The 19,209-nt window shown below is 40.4% G+C and overlaps 1 protein-coding gene across 6 annotated transcripts in view; it reads left to right on the forward strand.

The window, feature by feature from the left end:
* Atp2b1 (ATPase plasma membrane Ca2+ transporting 1) overlaps positions 1–19,209 on the forward strand; it is a 101,445-nt gene that overhangs the window by 54,076 nt on the left and 28,160 nt on the right. For all 6 annotated transcript variants that reach the window (XM_076920070.1, XM_076920065.1, XM_076920067.1 and 3 more), the window contains exons 3-6: positions 5,842–6,039; positions 12,999–13,253; positions 13,345–13,470; positions 16,981–17,121. In XM_076920070.1, coding sequence (XP_076776185.1) covers positions 5,842–6,039; positions 12,999–13,253; positions 13,345–13,470; positions 16,981–17,121 — 720 coding nt within the window. The remainder of the gene's footprint in view (positions 1–5,841; positions 6,040–12,998; positions 13,254–13,344; positions 13,471–16,980; positions 17,122–19,209) is intronic.

Genomic DNA, 19,209 nt, shown 5'->3' on the forward strand with positions numbered 1-19,209 from the left:
CTCGTGCCCTGCAGAGGGAAGAAGTCAGGTAAAGCTGAGCTCTGTAAGTGGTGATTATCAAAATGAAGTGAAAGAGGGGGTCAAGTAAAACCAACAGAGAGAGAGAAAGATGGCAGTAGAAACAGTCGAGGTGCATGATGGGAAGGAAGCTGGAGAGGCTCAGTAGCTATTGTCGTTGGTTGCCTAGTTTCCATGTTTTAAGTGACAGCTTATATTTGTGCTCCCTAGAAGTCTTTGGTACTGGTGTACTTTGACCTTGTCTCCACGTGGGTGATATAGTTTAACTCTTTGAGAAAATCGACCTTTCCCTAGGGGTAAATCATTATTCACTTAGGGGCTAGTACAAAATGCTCTCATGCCCCATGGTTTGTGCTCGGTTTTGCAGATTAGCACAGATGTTCAACCAGTGTTCGCATGGCTATGGTGTGTTAACATGTACGGTTTCATGCTTCTGAATTCTGTGGCGCTCCTGCTTGACCTTGCCCAAGAAATATATTGCCACTGTAGTAGAGAATTAAATGTTATTTTGATGCCTGCTATGGTCACTTGTTCCACTGCTTATAGATTTTTTTTAAAGTCATTTTAACTAGTTCTCCTGTTCTGTGGCATGTATAAATTTTAAAAGTCATCCTTGAACCCAAAGTAGCATGTCATTGGCTTTCTCTTGTGCTTTTAAGTTTCATTTTTAGGTAACAGTAGATTGAATTCCCTTTCAAAATGCTTCCCTTCCGTCTTCCCAATATACTCCTGGAGTGCTCTTTCTTGCTACTAGACATTTCCTCTCCTGTATTTTCCTGGGCTGTCACTGGGCAATGCTGTCCAAAAGCCTATTGATGTTGACTTCACAAGCCAACACCTGGGTGCTCATAGTTGCCATATTAACAGTTCCTACCCAGGATTCCCCTTAGCCTTGAGGGTGAAGCCCCAATTCCTCATTCTTTTCTTAGAAGTCCCTTCCTGAGCCTCTCCAAACCCTTCTGCTGAAACTGTTACCTGTGTTGCTACCAAGTTAGAAACTCGAATGGCTTCCATCTATATGTGAGTTGTTTTAAACCCATTCTCATGTGGTCCTTAAGCCTTAGAAATTCTAACTCCTTTTTTTTTTTTTTTTAAGCCAACAGTGCCTCTTTCATTGTACCCTATGGATAAAATCCGCTGTCTTGTCTTTCAAAAATTCAGCTGGGGTAATAATGGGTGTCTCTTCCACACACTGCCTGTGATGTTTCTCGTCTTAAAGCCACCTATTGTTTGGCATTGCTTTTGAAATGAAGCTTTGACTTCTCCAGTAGACCTAGAACTCTCCTTGTGATCTGATTCTAAGTTGATCCCCTTCCCTATCTCAGGTTTCTAATGTTTGAAGCAGCAAATCTCTCATTTTTCTTAAAAATCATATGTCATGTCAGCTCTCGTTTCTAGTCTTTTTAGTGTCTAGCACACTTTACCTCCACTTGCAGCACTGTATAAGAAGAGTATCAAGATTGAGATACTAAAATGAGCATATTGGAATTCCTTCGCCCACCACAGCCCTGTGAGTTTGGAGTCCGTTTCTTTGTGTATATTCTGTTAGTATCCCCTTCACTGCCATCTAATATGTAATACACTGGGTGTGTCTGAGTGGTTGCTTATTAGTCATCCCTACCAAACTCTGAGTCCTTTAAGGTCAAGAACCAGGGAAAGGCATCCTGCCTGACCCATCTCTCGTATGTTCAGTACCTTTCCACTATGCCTGGCACATGGTAGCATATGGGAGTGAGTGTTTAAGTCTGACTTTAGATGGATGGATCAAAAATTTGAGGGCCGGTGAGGATCACCTCCTTCTTCAAAACAGAAACAATGAAGAAGGATGTGCATGAACACATTTCCATATACTCTTCAGTCTGTGTCCTTCTGTCCTACATAGGAAAGTCACCTTAACTGCTACACCCACCCCACCACCACACGAATGTACACATATGTACATCCATAGTCACACAGTTTCTAGTTGTATGTGGAATGGATTATCCTGATTCTCAGCTAAATTTGCCTGCATCAAACACTCCGGCAAACCTCCTCCTCCTCTCCTTAGTTCGAAACAACAATTGAGATAGTATATTTCTTAAGAGATATAATTGGTTGTTATTCTCCTCTCAAGTATAAGATAGTGCTGTTACTCTGTCTTACCTGTTCATAGGATCAGTTTCAGCCTATTTTTTCCTCCCCACCTTGGTGGGTGCAGACATAGAAAGTATATACATTTGGAGCTTTCTTTGGCTTATGGTTGTATTTTCTCTTTATGAAGCTTACTGTTCTTGACCTTGACTAGTTGCCCGTCTGCTGTAGTCAGCCAAGCTCGCAGGACTCCGCAGAAATTTCATTATGTTTCTTGATACGTTATCTGTAATAATTTGCTACTTCTCTAATTTAAAACCCAGGACCAGGTAGTTTCCTCCCACTCTGTACTCTGCTTGGCAGTGGCAGCGTCTTCCTGATGTCCGTCAGACTGACAGCCTCACATGGCTTCCATCCCCCTTGCTTCTTCACAGGTCTTCCTCTAATAATATCCATGAGTCCTATATCATCCTGTCTCTGTTATCGTCATTTCCTTGGGAGGTAACCTGCTTTAATATCTGCCACCCATCTTTGAGAAAACAAACAATACCCTTAACTCACCTTGACTAATTTATTTCTCCCCACTGTATTACACTTCTGGGGGGTGGGGGGAGATGGATTCCACTCACTCCTTTCCATTGTCTCCTCAGTTTTTTCTAACCAGACTCTTCCACACATGCTGGAAGGGTCTCATCAAAGTCATCATCTTCGGTTTAGTGAAAGAAAATGGGCTGCTTTCTGCCTGTATCTTACTCAGCCCTCTCACACTACCCCAGCATCTCCCGTAGTCTGCAGTATCATCTTTTAAACGTCTTTCTTATGGGAAGTGTCTGTAGCACTGTGTGAGCATGCCTCCTTCTGTCCTGGGTTCTGTCATACTGCATCCTTCATGCTATCCTTCCTGCCTGCTCTCTATGGAAGCTCTCATCTAGCTGGTACCTTCAGAATCCTTACGTTGCTAACTTTACTCCGGCTCAGACTTTGCATATTCATTCTAAATATGACTCGCAGTCATCTTACTAGACATTGCCCCTTATTTGCTCAGGTCTACAAAACAGAACTATTAAGTCCTCCTTCTCCTTCCACCAACCCCGAGGTTCCCAAAGCCTGCCCTATCTTGGTAAATAACCGCCATCCACCCACTCACGTGCACACATTAGCTGTGATTTTTTTTTTCTGTTAAACCCACCTGCTTCCAACATTCCAGTAAGCCACGCCCACTCAAGTCCTTGTACCCTCAAAAGGACAGTTAAAAGTTAAGTCTAGATATCATTCTTCTCTCTCCCTTTCATCCTGCATCCAATCATTCCTTGAGTTTGTCTGATCTCCTTCCAGGGTACCTGGCAGATCCAGTTACTCTTCTCCATCTAAAACTCAAGAGCCAAGCACTCCTGTCTGTCTGCACAACAGCCTCTTGACTGGTCTTTGCCCTGGAGCACTCCAACACAGCCGTGTAAATGACCTTTCTAAATTACACATTAGTTATCACTTCCCTACTTTAAAACCGTCAGGTAGTTTCCATCACAGTTAAAGTGAATAATGAGTCTTTCCTACCCCCCACAATCTTGCCTTTTTTTTTTTTTTTTTGACCCATTCTTTCTTTGCTCCTGTATCACTGGACCCCAGCCACACTGCTTTGCTTCCTGGTTCCTAAATCTTGTAACCTTGTGTTGATCTCTGGCTTTTGCGTCTTTTGCTATTGGAAGTGCCTCCCTCTGGTCTTTCTCATGTCTGACTCCTCATTGTTCAGACTCATTCAGATGGTAGTTTGTTAGAAAGACTGAAGTAGTCTACTCAGAATTCTGGGGGCCTCTGAAAAATCATTTTTCTGGAATTCTAGGTATCTTTACATTTCTTAACGAATCTATTTGTCTCAGACATAATTTACACTTGCTGGGTGCAGAACTGGCCCCCAGCGTGTAGAGACAAGATTTCAGTATGGGACCTGCATCTTAGGTCTTCTAATTCACCAGCAGTTTCAGTCTTGTGTGGCGTGAGCATGTGCTTAGCTGTACGTGATGGTTAAGAAAATCACAGAACTCTTTAAAGCCACTGGATTCTCTTAGTGCTCTCTTTAACTATGTGGCTTTTCTTTTCAGTATTAACATAAAACATCATAGCTAATGATAAAATTGTGACATAATTTTGGGATTATCATGGTAATATTTAAGCTGATCAGATGTTAGTTGTGTGATCAGTGGTAATCTCTATTAAGGAAGCCTTTTTTTAAAAAATGTATACCCATTTCTTAGAAAGTGGAGACCAACATAGAGCAGACAAGCACTCAGCCTTCTTCCTCTTTAATGTGAGATTACCTTAGCAGGACTAAACAAATTACCCAGACTTCCCGGATTCCAGTGTCCTTTTTATTACTGTAGTCTTCTCTTGTCTTTGTTCTGGTGACTCTGTCTCAGTTTAGAGCGCCAGAAAGTTATGGTTGACTTGTCTTCAAGGCTTTTTGAAGCCTTGAAGTGTGACCATGTTACACTTACCAGTGAGAAAATTCTCTGGAATCGTCTCTTGGTACATTCAACAATGATGACTTCGGATCTGTATGTTTCTTGTTCTAGCAATGTAGTCAGATATCTCTGGCTCTCTTCCTGCCTCAGCATTGAGTTGAACTGCTGAAACACTGGAAACAAGAGCCTTCTCTTCGAGTAATGTGGTCCTTTCCTGATTTCTCTCTTGCCTCTCATAAATGGGATCTTACCAGATTTAAAATAAAAAAGTTAATAAGCTAGGGTCTGATTTGACAAGTGATGGGGGGAATCTTCTGGTACCCTGACACCTTCACCACCACCGTGTGCATGCACTTTTCATTAGAAGAGTCTTTATGCATCTCTGTTTGTCTGGATGATGGAACAAAGAGGGCCCGGGGTGGGGGGTGGGGGATGTGCTTGATAGAGTGAAGGAAAGGCAGCATTTGTCAGCTCTCTCAGCCTCCCCCTCCTGTCTTTGAATGTGCCATCCTGCAGTCCAGCTCCCCACCCCAGCCCCCCCAGCAGTGGTAGCTGTAGGTCCCTGACTTGAGAGGCCATTGTGAATCTTCTGCTTCATGGCACAAACATCTCACCGGTCTACTTAAGACCAACATTTTGGTAGAGATGCTTGTAGAGGTTGTGTTAAAATCGACGCTTCATTCTTCCATAAATAAGGATTAAAAAAAAAACAAACAAACAAACAAAAAAAAACAAAGCATGTTGCTCATTTGCAGATTAGCAAATCTGCCCTGTATCTTTTTACCAAAATTTCCCCCATTTTAAAGGGAAGCATTCCTAAAACCAGGGAAGCAATTAGTTTTAACATAAAAAACTATCAAATTGGCATAAGAGGTTCTGATGTCTTGGTGTCTATAAAAAGTATGGTCAAAGGAAGCAAAATAAATAAAGTAATGGGGAAAACTTTAAAGCCATTGAAAAAAGGGTTTCTTGCAGTGTTGGGCATCAAACTCAGGGCCTTCCCCTCGCCTACCCATGTGACCCAACCAGGGCCTTCCCCCTAACTCCCTGTGTGACCCACTCTTAAGTTAGCTACTTTAAACGTGTGTTTCAAGTAAACCTCTGTATGTTTCTCACTGACTTAAACTCTGTGTGTTTAGACTAAAAAGAACAAAGATAAACATTCCCATACAATCCTGTGACTTACAATCTGAAGTGGAACAAATTAATGTGCTTTGCGTAAAGTGGATACTCTCACTTACAAGTCCTCAGACTTTACCAGAACTTGTTTTCTTTTTTTTTCTTTTTTTATCAGGTTTAAGTGGGAATCCTGCAGACTTAGAAAGAAGAGAAGCAGTGTTTGGAAAGAACTTTATACCTCCTAAGAAGCCAAAAACCTTTCTTCAGTTAGTATGGGAAGCATTACAAGATGTCACTTTAATTATACTAGAAATTGCAGCCATAGTATCATTGGGCCTTTCTTTTTATCAACCTCCGGAAGGGGATAATGCACGTAAGTAAATACAGACGGGGAGGGTCCTGTGTGGTGCTAGCTCAGCATGTTTGCTTAATATGTAGTAAGAAGAAGAGGAATGCCAGAGATCATTTATTGACTGTCGTGTGATAGGCTCTGACATAATCACTTCAAGGATATCATCCCAAATGATTTTCACGGTAACTCATAAGTTTCAGTGTTGCCTGTATCACTGAGGGAGGCACAGTTTAATTGTTCTTCCATGCATGGATACTGGGTGGACATAGTTACACATCTGGTCACTACACATGTATGATACAGCTTGCTAGCAGGGCTTTCTCAAGTTTTTACATTTTGTTTTACTCTATATAGAAATGCCCACACACAGGTTTGATATCCGTCAATGCTTGAGACCTAGGTGTTGGATTTCATGTCTTTGGACTCAGGAGTGTTTGCAAAATGCATATATAATGAGATTCCTGGGGAAAGGGCCTGCCCAAGTGCCACATGTATTCATGGCTCAGATATACATTCTCTGAAGGTAATTTTATACAGTATTTTAAAGAATTTTCTTCACAGTTTCCCGGCTAGAATCTTCCAATGTGGCATCGTGTCTGTGCTCAAAAGTTCCAGATATTTGAATGTTTTGGATTTGGGGGAGGGCGATTCAGTCTGTGGGGAACATTGTGACCCAAGAGGAAGTGTAGCATAGAGAGGGCAGATCAGTTTCAATTCTATCCACAGACAGTTTTGGTGTGCTCTCAACAATCTGTGCTTTTCACTTATCCTTTCAGTGTCTTATTTGCCTTCTAAAAGGCTTTGTTATAGTGAGTATTACGATTCCTATAGTCTATACTAGCAAATCTAGCCTGGATATTTGGATACTATATTCAAATCAGTCTGTAGTGTGTTGTGTCAAAAGACTGACCCTTCCAAGTTTTTTTGTTCATGGAAGTTTCATTCTTAGGCGTTCTACACTATGAAGAGTTTAATTTAAAAAATATTGGTATCTTTAGTAGCTGTTCATGTAATGATACAGAAATTTTACAAAGGTGCGCCTAGGACTTGAGTGAACATCTTACTGATTTTTAAGCAAGTCAGTCAGAGAATATATGTGTTTATGTTATATAGTACAGAGCAGAGCTTCCGAGCAATGGTACTATTAAAGTTTGATCAAAACCAGTCCTCATTGTTCACTGGACAGTTCCTCTAATTGAGGCACCAAAAAAAAAAAAAAAAATGCATCCAGATTTTGGAACGTGTCTCAAAGGGATTTAAAATTGTCCCTAGATCAGACTCACTGGTGCAGATAACAAAGTATTTTGGCAATATACTTGTCAGTATTTGGGCATAATTCCAGTGGTGTGAAGTTTATTGTGTGCAAAGTCTAGGGCCAGCCTTCCTGGCATCTCAGCTACTTCATTTATAGGATATACTGACTAGAAATCCCCTCAAATTTGATAGAAATTCTGCTCATTGACTACATCTGAGATGATAATCTATAGTTACCCTGAAGCCTTTTAATACTCAGAATCCGCTAGAACTTATTGATGAAGCCTAGGGTTTTGTCCCATGGTTGAACATTATATGGTTTGCTTCTTTTTTTTTTAAGAATGCAAGACAAGACAGGCTGGTGCCTGGAGCTCATAGGTCAGCAAGCCTAGCAGAATCAGTGCGCTTCAAGATCAATGAAAGATACTGTCTAAAAAGAGACGGTGATGAGTGATTGAGGACACCCAATGTTGACCTGGCATGCGCACAGACACTCACACACTTGCACATATATATGCATACACACACAAAAATATTTCGTCACCTTAAATATGACCTTGGTTTTTTTTTTTTTTTAACTCTTGGTAAATCCAAATATTTTGTTATTGAAATTTAGAGTATAAGCCTATTGCAGTTGGTACATATCATGGGAAGTCAGTAACTCCCCTATCTCCACGTAAATAATTTTGAATGAAATAATGAGAATGGTGGGACTTTTTGTTTTTAAACACTGTTGCCGTGTAGCTCAGACTGGCCCTACTTCTGCTTTACTCTCTCAGTGCTAGGATTTCAGACTCACACCCATGCTCAGATGGCTCTTCTCATTTTAGTATGTCTTTTATTTCTGACTTCAAGAGAGCTTGAAGTCTCATGTCTGTGTCTGTGTCCAGTGTGTCACAGCCCGCGTTATGTGATCTTTGACAGAATACGTTTTTAAAGATGATTAAGTAAAGAGTTTTTAAAATGAAATCATTGCCTTGAGGTAGATGCGGGTAGAATGTAGGCTGCATGTCTGTCATTTGAATCTGCTTCCAGGAGGTCACTTTTGGTAAGATGTGTTTACAGTGGGATTGAAAGCATTAAACTTTTTGTACCTTTGATCTTGGATTTACTCTTTGTCCCTAAAGCTTCGAAAAGTTTTCAGTGGTCACCAGCTGGCAAGGGTCCCTACCTCTAGGGATACTGTGCTACTTCCTCTTTGTCAAAGATCACTGTGATCGTGGCTAATGTGGAGTGGAACCATATATGAAGTGAAATATGTCATTGTTTCATGTTTCCTCTGAAATACTCAGTAGTTTAGAGATAGATGTAAAACTGATAATTACATGATTGTTTCACAATTCCTTACCCCTTAACCTCTAGTATATTGTCCGTAATTTTTTGTGGTTACCCTTTCAGGAAAAATTTGAACACATACCTCTAAATGGTAAATTTAATTATATGTATTTGCAGCTGTATCTTTATCATGTACAATTTCAAAAGTAGAAATTTGAAGAACAAAACAATAAGAAAGATTAAATTTTTATTGTTTTGTATAGAAGTAACTGTAAGTCTTCATTGACTTAATTTTGGCTTATTTATTTACTATCGTGGTTTTACTTGGTGGTGTTATATTGTAAAAACATACTTACCAAGTCCATATTGAGTCTCAAAGGCGTTGTTGAAATGATCCTATCTCCTGCTTTTATGCTTTTAATAAATAAATGAAAGTAACTGAGGTGCTTCATTTGGATAATATCTTAGCTTGTTCCTGGGTTACTGAAAGTGTTCAGCATGGCATTTTCACTTTGACGTGTTCTTGAATCCATACTTGAGTTCGTCACTTATTACTGGTGTGTGGCAGCTGTCTTACATGTGTCAATCATAAACTCATTCAATTAGTTGTTGTCTACAATAGCATGATCATTTCTTCAGCATGAAAATAATTAAAAATGTAAGTTCCAGTAACTGAATCAGGGCAACCTCAACACAACACTAAATAAATCCTCCTGCTTCCACGTCATCTTACAAAAATGCTTTGTGCCCACTGGGAGCTGAGTTCTAATAGCTTGGAAAATACTTTCTGTGCTTACTAGCTTCATCCAGGTAGATCCGACTCTCACTCCTCTTCCTGAGCTTCTCACATGTTCCCCTCCATGACTGGCCATTGCCCAGTAACCTCACACTCCAGATTCTTTGCTTTCTGCACGTGTCTGGAATATGTATGCTTAGTCATTTCTAGAATTACTCATTTATTCAGTTTTATTTTCAGTATTGTTCTCAGCTTTATAACACCATGTAGCTTCGGACATTTCAGTTCAGCTCAGAAGACGTAATGTTATGTAGTATTCCAAAGAACATATTCTTCTGGTGAATTTGTAAATGCCCAAAGCAAAGCTTCAGGAAAGGATGCTGACAGTGACAGCAATGGGGCCACACCTGTAACCCCGACACTTGGGGACACCAAGCAGGAAGGGCTCTATAGCAACACAGTAACAAGAAAAGCAAAAACTAAGACTCCCCTAGTTTGTGTCCTTTTTCCATTTTTTAGCGGCTCAGGATGGGCCACTGGATCGATTTTAGACTTGATAGAATCCAGCTCCAAAGGACAAAGACTAGCTCCGTGACCTTTCTATGGATTTAGAGCCCGGAGGAATCACACCCTGTTCTTTTCAGACTGCTTTTTTCTGCCTTGGAATATCACTACTGATTTCAGTTTCTCCCTAGAATTCTCTTCCCTTTGGTCTCTATGCTGGTGGCCCCCGTGACCATGTGACATGCTGTGGGGACCTCAGAGCAGCTTCCTTGGCTCAGTCAACCTCATTTTATTTTATAATCTACAACTATGTTTGATTTTCTTCATAAATTTACAAATACCTAATTGTTGATATCTTACCTGAAATTCCATATTTCATTCCTAACTACCTTGGTGTCCTAACGCAGTGTCTGCCACCCAGTAGGTGTTGATATGGTTGAGCAGACAAGTAGCACTTAGCTTAAATGTGCATGCTACAGAAGCTAAATTGTGACCACACTGTAACAGAACCGGTTATGAATAATGGAGTGTATTTCATCCTTAACTTTTCACTTATATCTAGTCTGCCGTCTGTAATCGTAGCAGGCAGCCTCTTAATACTAAGCAGCCACATTGTAAGTGCAAAAGAAAGCTTCTTAAGGGCAAACTGCGAAATGTTGCTGTAGTGGACACAGATGAAAAAGCCAAGTAGAACTGCTCTAGTGCTGATACAGAGAAAGTTTTAGTGGTCTGGGTAGAAGATCAAGCCACCCACAACATTCCTGTCAGCCGAAGTGTAAGCCAGAGCAAGGCCCAAATTCTTAGTTCTATGAGGACTGAAAGAAGGCGGGAAACTGCAGAAGAAAGCTTTAAAACTCACTGAGGTGAGGTCGTGAGGCTTTGTGGATTTTTTTGTTTTGTTTTTGTTTTTGTTTTTGTTTTTGTTTTTGTTTTTGTTTTTGTTTTTGTTTTTTTGAGACAGGATATCCCTGTATAGCCCAGGCTGTCCTGGAACTGAGTCTGTAAAACAGGCTGGCCTCAAACTCAGAAATCCACCTGCCTCTGCCTCCCAAGTGCTGGGATTAAAGGCGTGTACCACCACTGCCTGGCTGTGAGGCTTAAATAAAAGGTCCATCTCAATTTATCACATCCTAGGGTTCAGGAGCTGGTCCAGAATCTGAGGCACACGGTCCAAAAGACAGAGCTGATGTCGTTGCTGAGAGCGGCCGCACAAAACCATCTGTAGTGTGGGTGAAACATCTTGTTAGGAGAAAACTACCATTGCAGACCGGCAGCTAGAGAAGGTTTCAGTGTGGTCAGTGGGAGTCAGCGCACTCCTCAGGGAGCTAAGTTTTCCCTCCCTGTGTTCTGTAAATGTAAGAGCAAAGCTTGGATCACAGCATATCTCTTCCAGTGCTTTACAGAGTCCACTGTTGGGGTTTACTGTGCCTACTGTTGTATACACATGAACGTCCGCCATCAGCAACACTCCACCACACAAAGCAGGAGCTGCTGAAGACTCAGACGATCACGGACAGTTCAGCAATAAAGTTATTTAGTTTTAGACTATATATTATAAATAAATAAATCACATTTATAAATACTATTATGTTTCTATTTTATATAAAAATTACACACACACACACACTATTAGTAACAGTGTACCTGCTTGCCCAAGTGCTCCAATGGAGATGGGTGGTGAAATGAATGTTCTCACATCTGCTTACATATGATCTATGCTACAGCCTATGGACTCAGGAAGTGATGTCTTTTGGGTATCTTTCATCAAGAAATACATTTCCTAAGGCTGTGGATACCGTAGGTGATTTGACAGAGGAAAGTGAACTGAAAACCAAAGGAAAGAATTCACCAGTAGGTGACATGAAGAATCTGTCAGGCTTCTTGGAGAAATGCATCCCCATTAGCTGGTGTCTGGAGGCCGCAGGTTCTACCTGCATGGATGACTGTGTGGTCCTTGACCTTAGAGGAAGTAACTGGGCAGAATGTGACTGACTTAGGGCTACCAGCCTGAACATGTGACTCAGATACTGCTTATGGATAAGCAGAAAAAGCAGTGTCTTAAGGTGGAATTGGCTTATAGGTTTAGAATAGTGTATGTATCTAGTGATAAAGAATGAGAGGATTGAATTCAGCCTCAAAGGTGACTCTTCTCCTGTTGATAAAATGGTCCCAGGCAGCCTTTATTGCTTCAGAAAACTTACAAAAAGAACTTATCTGATGGGGCAAGCCTCATTTCGGCTTTTATTTAACTTATTGTTTTTAATTATTTATTTAAGGTGTTTATAAATAATTACGTACTTTCTTCATTCCATTTCCTCCCTCCAGACCCTTCCATACACCTGTTCTCTCTCAACTTCATGGTCTCTTCTGATATTGTTACATGCATATACATATACATGTAACATATATATACACATATACATATATGTATATATGTTACATGTAACAATAACAGAAGAGACATGAATTTGTGAGGATGTATATATCCTAAATAATACAACCTTTAATCACAGCACCAGGAAGGCGGAGACAGAAGCAGGTGGATCTCTGTGAATTGGGCCCAGCCTGGTCTACATAGTGAGCTTTAGGCCAGCCAGAGCTAGATACTGAGACCCTGCCTTTTATTTATTCATTTTTTTATGGCTTCTCTATGGAAGCTGCTGCTGTCCGCCTCTCCCTTCAGCAACCACCACCCTGATGGAGCAGCAGCCACTGTTAGCAGAATAACACACACTCCACCAACAAAATTTAGGATTTGTTCAAGGTTCAGATGATCGTTGGCAATTTCAGCCACAAAGATGTTTATAATTATGGTGTGTGCATTTTAGACTTCACTCTGTTGCATACTTTATAAACTGTATTATGGTTATAGCTGACAGGCACTTGAAAGCTGAAAATCTGTGTAAGTCGAGGTACTAACTTCACTGGATCTGCCTGGAACGAAGCACTAGATACTATAGAGTATGTGGGTAACTTCTTTTCAGGCTGAAGTTTGGTTTTCTCCACATGCTCACTCGTGGAACTGGCAATCTGGACTGCTTTGCATATCCTGAGTTTGTAAATCTTAAGGGTGGGGAACTTGAAGTTGCCAGAGCGAGCGTGGTTCTCTACCTTAGTAGAAGGGTCAAAGTGCTGAGTCAAGTTGAGCAAGTGAGAAACTGAAAATATCCACTCGGTTTTTAAAATTGCCATTTTGTTTCTTTCCGAATAGTTTGTGGAGAAGTTTCTGTCGGGGAAGAAGAAGGTGAAGGAGAGACGGGGTGGATTGAAGGAGCTGCGATTCTCTTGTCGGTGGTGTGTGTGGTGTTAGTGACAGCTTTCAATGACTGGAGTAAGGAGAAACAGTTCCGAGGCTTGCAGAGTCGAATCGAGCAGGAACAAAAGTTCACCGTCATCAGGGGTGGGCAGGTCATCCAGATACCGGTAGCCGACATCACTGTTGGAGACATTGCCCAAGTGAAGTACGGTAAGCCAGGCAAAGCCCTGCGTCCTCCTGCAAGTCTCAGAGCTGGACCGAACCTGTGGATGGTTTAGCATATCACTGCCTTCTCTTTCAGGTGATCTTCTTCCAGCTGATGGCATACTGATTCAAGGCAATGACCTTAAAATTGATGAAAGTTCATTGACTGGTGAATCTGATCATGTTAAGAAGTCTCTAGATAAAGATCCCTTACTTCTGTCAGGTACGCATTTATAAACTTGGAGCCTATTACTGAAAGCCAAGAGGGTATTACCCTTAGAGGCCATAGAGACTTTTAGAAAAGGACAGGTATATTGCAGATCTTGGAAAACAGAACTGTATTTTATAAATGAGGACAGGATCCAAAACGTGAAGGAATTTGAAAGATGCTGTTAATGTCAAAATATAAGCCTAAGGGTATCTTTCAAACTTTTTTATTTAACATTTAACATTTTTATGCCCTGTTAAAGTAAAACATTAAAGAGTGATTATAGATTTAAGACAAAGAAATGAACTCTATGATGATTTGCAAAGAATGGGTTAGTTTTGTTTTAAATACAACTGTAAGTTTGCACAATCAACTACGTCGCTGAACTGGTAGAGAATTAGTTGGAGACATGAACTGTGACGTCAGGTTATATGAGTGACTGACAGCAGGAATACTGGAATAACATTCATATCTCCTAGTTGGGAATAAATCTGAATGTACATGTTACAGGGAGGGTTTGCACAGGCAACAGTGCGTTAGAGAGATAGTTTAGATAGATGTCAGCTTAGGACACTCCTGGTCAGACCAAGAGTAATTATGTCAACTAAGGTTACTTGGGAATGAAGTTGAAAGGACAGTACAAAAAAGGCAAGCTGCTTTCTGAAACACTAAATAAAAGAAGCAGGCATGCTGCAGGCTGTCTCCAGAAGCACGCTCATTCTTTACGTTTGAATTTCTGGGACTCTCTACTCTTAATTTTATGGTAGTCTTTAAAACATTTATGAAATTATTTGTCAGAATTATATTATTAGATTAAATTTTATATTGGTGCCCAGGAAGCCAAATGTTAGCCTATTTGCCTTCCGTTATCATTATCAGATGTTCATGGAATGCTAATGTTTTATAAGTCGGAGATTCCTGCTGGCTTAATATTTAATGGCTGTTTAACAGCTTAGCAGCTATATTCTTTTCAGGCCTTGATGAGCTATGTATTTGAATAGAGTGAGCATGACTTTACTGAACCAAAGTCAAACTTGTAATAATTACAGAAATTAAGTTATCAATTATACCTGTAGACTAGAACCATTATCTTTTTAAAATTTGTAACAATGATAAAAAGACATACTACAAAAAAAAACCCAAAAAAACTAATCAGTAACCAAGAGTAACTATGTATTCATTTATGAAAACGGTAATTGTCAATTATAACATACAAATTTTTTTTAAAAAATCGAGATTTGTATACTGTTTGTCAATACCCTAGGCTTTTTAGAGTGTTCATCCTTTTGAGTGTTTCTGCTGATGTACTAACAATTTATACTGAGGATGTATATCTTGGATGTATAAGGATAACGCCTGTAAGTAATTATCTTGCTATTTCTTTGCCATGTTTCTAAGAAGCTAAAATCGTTGTTAACCAGTTAAGACCCATAGTCCTTCCAAAGTGGAGAGAAAGTAACTCAGTCATAATCTTACCACCATAGACTCATTGGCCATCATATTGGGTAAATAGAGATAATCTTGTGATGCCATTTGATAAATACGCTTTGTAGACTTATGTACCTGTAGTTTGTTTACACAGCACTTAGCTGTTTCAGGACGGTCCCTTTAACTAAGCTTTAGTCCTCTGACAAAAATGATTGGCAAGCTTTACATACACTCCCTATCCTACCTAACATGCCAAGATACCAAGAGAACTCCGTAAATTTTCCCTGTTCAAAGAAAGATGGAAGTAAACTTTGCATAGTCTCTTATCACAGTACGGGTGGGAAAGTTTCTCTGCATTTATTTCCCTGTTCCAAAAATGAACTAAAAACCATAACATGCATTTATTTTTAAATTCACTCTCATGATGCCATCTCTCACTGCTGTTCTTGGCTTCTTAAATTTAGATTTTTAAAACCGTGTTTGGTTAGTGGTGGGATAGGGACCTGAACAAAACTGTTTACTTTTCCTGAGCACAGTGACTGCTACAGTTGAGCAGACTTGGACTAAGGGAAAACAGACCCTAAAAACTGAAATCCGAAGAGAGCCAGAACCGTTCAGAGAAATTGTCTTTTTTTTTTTTTTTTTTTTTTTTTTTTTTTCCAGAGCTGAGGACAGAACCCAGGGCCTTGCTCTTGCTAGGCAAGCGCTCTACCACTGAGTTAAATCCCCAACCCCGAAATTGTCTTTTATACCTACTTAATAAATATTATTTTCCTGAATTTCATGTGTTTACCTTGTATTTTCACTGACAAAGGATGCAGTAATTAGTAAAACACTAAGGATGTAGAGGGTTTTTTTTTTTTTTTTTACTATGCCAGAAAAATCAAAAACTTCAAAAGTGTACATTAGAGAAGTTACCCAGTAATTTGTAGCCAATGAGAGTCCTAGTGACTGGAGTAAGTACATGAGTCTTGTTTAGCAAATTACCCTTGGCATAGAAGAAGGTGGTGAATGCTGTAGACCCTGGCCTGCAGAAGTCTGTGAACTGAGAGACAAAATACAAACAAATGGTAGCTGTAAAGACCAACTAATTTGGAATCAAAAAGAGAAAACATAGGCCACACAACTGCTTGAAGTGTCCACAGTAGCGCTGTGGAAAGAGCTGCAGAGATAGTCATGCAGAAACTGGAGAACAGTAAGCAAATTGGTCGTTGTTCGTACGTGATTAATCACTATCCTGACAGAGCTGGATTAAATCCTTCCCTTGTTTGTAACAGTCGTATAACTTTAGCCACATTTCTAGAAAATAATAATAATACTTGCCAACTTGTAAGATTGTTTGTAAAGGACGCGGTCTGAGCTCAGTGCTCCGGTCTGTGTTTGCTAGGGTCTGTATTCGCTAGCTGTCTGCATCGGAATTTTGTTACAGTTGTGGACAAGAAAATCGAGAAAGTTGATTGGTCTCAAGACCAACTTGATTCACTAGGCAGTGTGTCCAGTCAGAAATTAGTGCCCCCCCCCCAAGAGGGATGTTAAATCACATGATAGGAATATTAAAACTAGGAAGGCAGAAAAACTAATTAGGGAGCTTGGCAGTAATCTTGGCAGACTGAGTTGGAAGCCTGGTTAGAAGTTGTGAGGTTAACTGTGGGAATACACTTGTGTCGTGACCTTCTGGTTATAAGCGCATTTCTGTATGAACAATACATTTATTAAATACTATCTTTCATGCCCTACATGCTTAATACCTAATAGTGACTTCACTGAATACCCACACATTCCAAGCAGTGTGAAAATTTTTCATTTATAGACTTTTTTGGGAATTGTTATTTATAGTACATTTTATGAAGTATGGGTACTCTGATCTGTATTTTACACAAGGAGTTGATACATTATCATTTTCCTGTTTATTGTTACTTGGTCATAAAAGTTTTCAGCTCATATATGACAAACTGCAGATTGCTTAAGCCTTAAGACTCAATGTTGGTCTGCTTTATTAAATGTTGAGTTTATTTTTAAAAAGTATTACAGAAATTTGAAATTGGGTAGTTGGAAGGAAACCTATTAAACTTTTTACAAAATTCTCTCTTGTTATAGGTACTCATGTAATGGAAGGTTCTGGAAGAATGGTAGTTACTGCTGTAGGTGTGAATTCTCAAACTGGAATTATCTTCACCTTACTTGGAGCTGGAGGTGAAGAAGAAGAAAAGAAAGATGAGAAGAAGAAAGAAAAGAAAAGTAGGTGTGGCAGTTTGCTGTAAGAATCGCTGTTTGGAAGAACAGCAACTGGGAATCTTGAAAACTAGTACAGAAATAGGTTTCTTTCCTGGGACTGTGATATGCAAATGTCTGTAAGATGTTAATTACCTAATTCACTTTCAAGTAACAAAATAATAGTCCTTGTGAGGTTTCATTAGTACGTCGGTCCCCTCCACCACAGGAAGAGACAGCATAAACTTAGTACTTCAGCCTGGGCTTTATCCTATCTTATCCTGGTCATTTGATCAGCACCATGAATTGAGCTCTGGCTTCCTGGTTGTGTTTTTTCTCCTTCTCTGCTAGTTTCCCGTTTCAGCCAGAGCTGCATTGTACTCTCACCGGGTTTTCAGTCTTCACACTTTGTCCTTTCATGTGCTCCACTGTGTGCACACATGCTGAAGTGTGTGCACATGGGCTGCGGTTATTCTTTGACATGCATACTTATCTCTGCATGTAGACCCCATTGTTACATGTCCACATCTGTCATTTGACTGTTCCAAGTGATCTTTCAGCAGACTTTGGTAGCATAGAGATTATCCACAAAGATCTTAGAGCAAACTGACCTACACAGAGAAACACCTCAGAATGTAATTCAGGGTATGCCGCTGTAGAAGGCCCTCCTGTACCCTGTATGCTGGTATCTTCTGCACATCCATCTCACTCAGAGGCACCTGTCGGGACTCTTTCTTCTTTGCCATGACTGCAGTTTGCTGTCCTGGAACCATTTGGACTTGTTTAATTTGCTTCAGGGTGTGTAAGCCTATATTTTGTTTTCTCACAAGAGTATTTTAAGATCTTCTAAAATAAATGCCTGGCTGAAACTTGGGCTTACCATAAGTCTATCATAAGTATATCATTGTTGGTTTTTTGGAGGGGAGTTTGTTGTTGTGGTTTATGATGGTGGGCATAGAGCAGTGAGTCCTCCCCACAGTGGAGGTTCATGCTCACTTGTTTTTAAGGCAGTGTTTGTGCCTTCCTAGTCTTGAATTCAGTGGGTAGCCCAGGCTGGCTTGAGTTTAAGGCAATTGTCCTGCCTCAGAGTACTGGTATACAGGCGTGACACCAGGCTTGCAGCAGAGCTGATGACCACACCTTTAATCCAAGCACTAGGGAGGCAGAGGCAAGCAGGATCTCTCTGAGTTACAGGACAGCCAGGGCTACACAGAAACTCTGTCTAAAACAAAAACAAAACAAAATAGGTTGAGTGGATTGTTTGTTCTTTGTACACTATCTTTCCATATGAAGTTCTTATTTCAAACGAAACACATTTGAGATTCTCTTTGTGTAGCTCTGTGGTAGAGAGCTTACTGGCATACTCAGTCTCTGGCACCATTTCCACACTGGGGTGGGCAGATAGAAAACTGTAGCTGAAGTCCGAGGTGGCTCACACAGTATTCTAGATTCCTCCATTCAGTATCCCGGGCAGCCCTAGATGAGCCGCCATAGGCTTCTTGAAACATGGTGGTGTGGTTGCCGAATGCTTGGCTCACTCCATCTTCATCTGCCTTCATTCTTACTCTCAGGAAAGCGAACCTTGTGGAGGTTGTGTAACTTGATCAGGTAGCAAGTGTCTGATCAAAGCCGTTGCTCTTTGTCCTAACATACAGGAGTCTTACATCAGTGACTCCTGTGAACACAGGAAGTATACTGGTGACTGCTCTTACTGACCGGCAATAACTGTTCTAATGCATACTGTTCCGAAGGTCTTACCTGTTACCTAGGGCTAAATCAAAACTGTTGTTGAGATTTATTTTTTATTTTTTTATTTTTTACTTCTTCCTCTTTCCTGCCTCCAACCCTTCTCTTATCTTGCCTGCTTTGGCATCTAATCAGACGCAGGCTAACCTGTCTCCATGTCCTGTGCATTTGCTTGCCAGCCTGGAATGTGCTTTTCTGGTTTCCAAACCTGAGCTCCCTGAAAGGAGCCAGGTATTCTTTTACTATCGCCTCATCTTTCCCAAGCTTCTGTTCTTTCCTGCCCGTGTTTGTTCCACATTTCCCTGCTTGAAGATGCTCTTCTCGATAGAGAAGCTGGAAGAAAATAGGCTGGTTCTCTTGTTCCGAACA

This window comes from Arvicanthis niloticus, chromosome 22 (assembly GCF_011762505.2).
Source record: "Arvicanthis niloticus isolate mArvNil1 chromosome 22, mArvNil1.pat.X, whole genome shotgun sequence".
Classification (NCBI taxonomy): Eukaryota; Metazoa; Chordata; class Mammalia; order Rodentia; family Muridae; genus Arvicanthis; species Arvicanthis niloticus.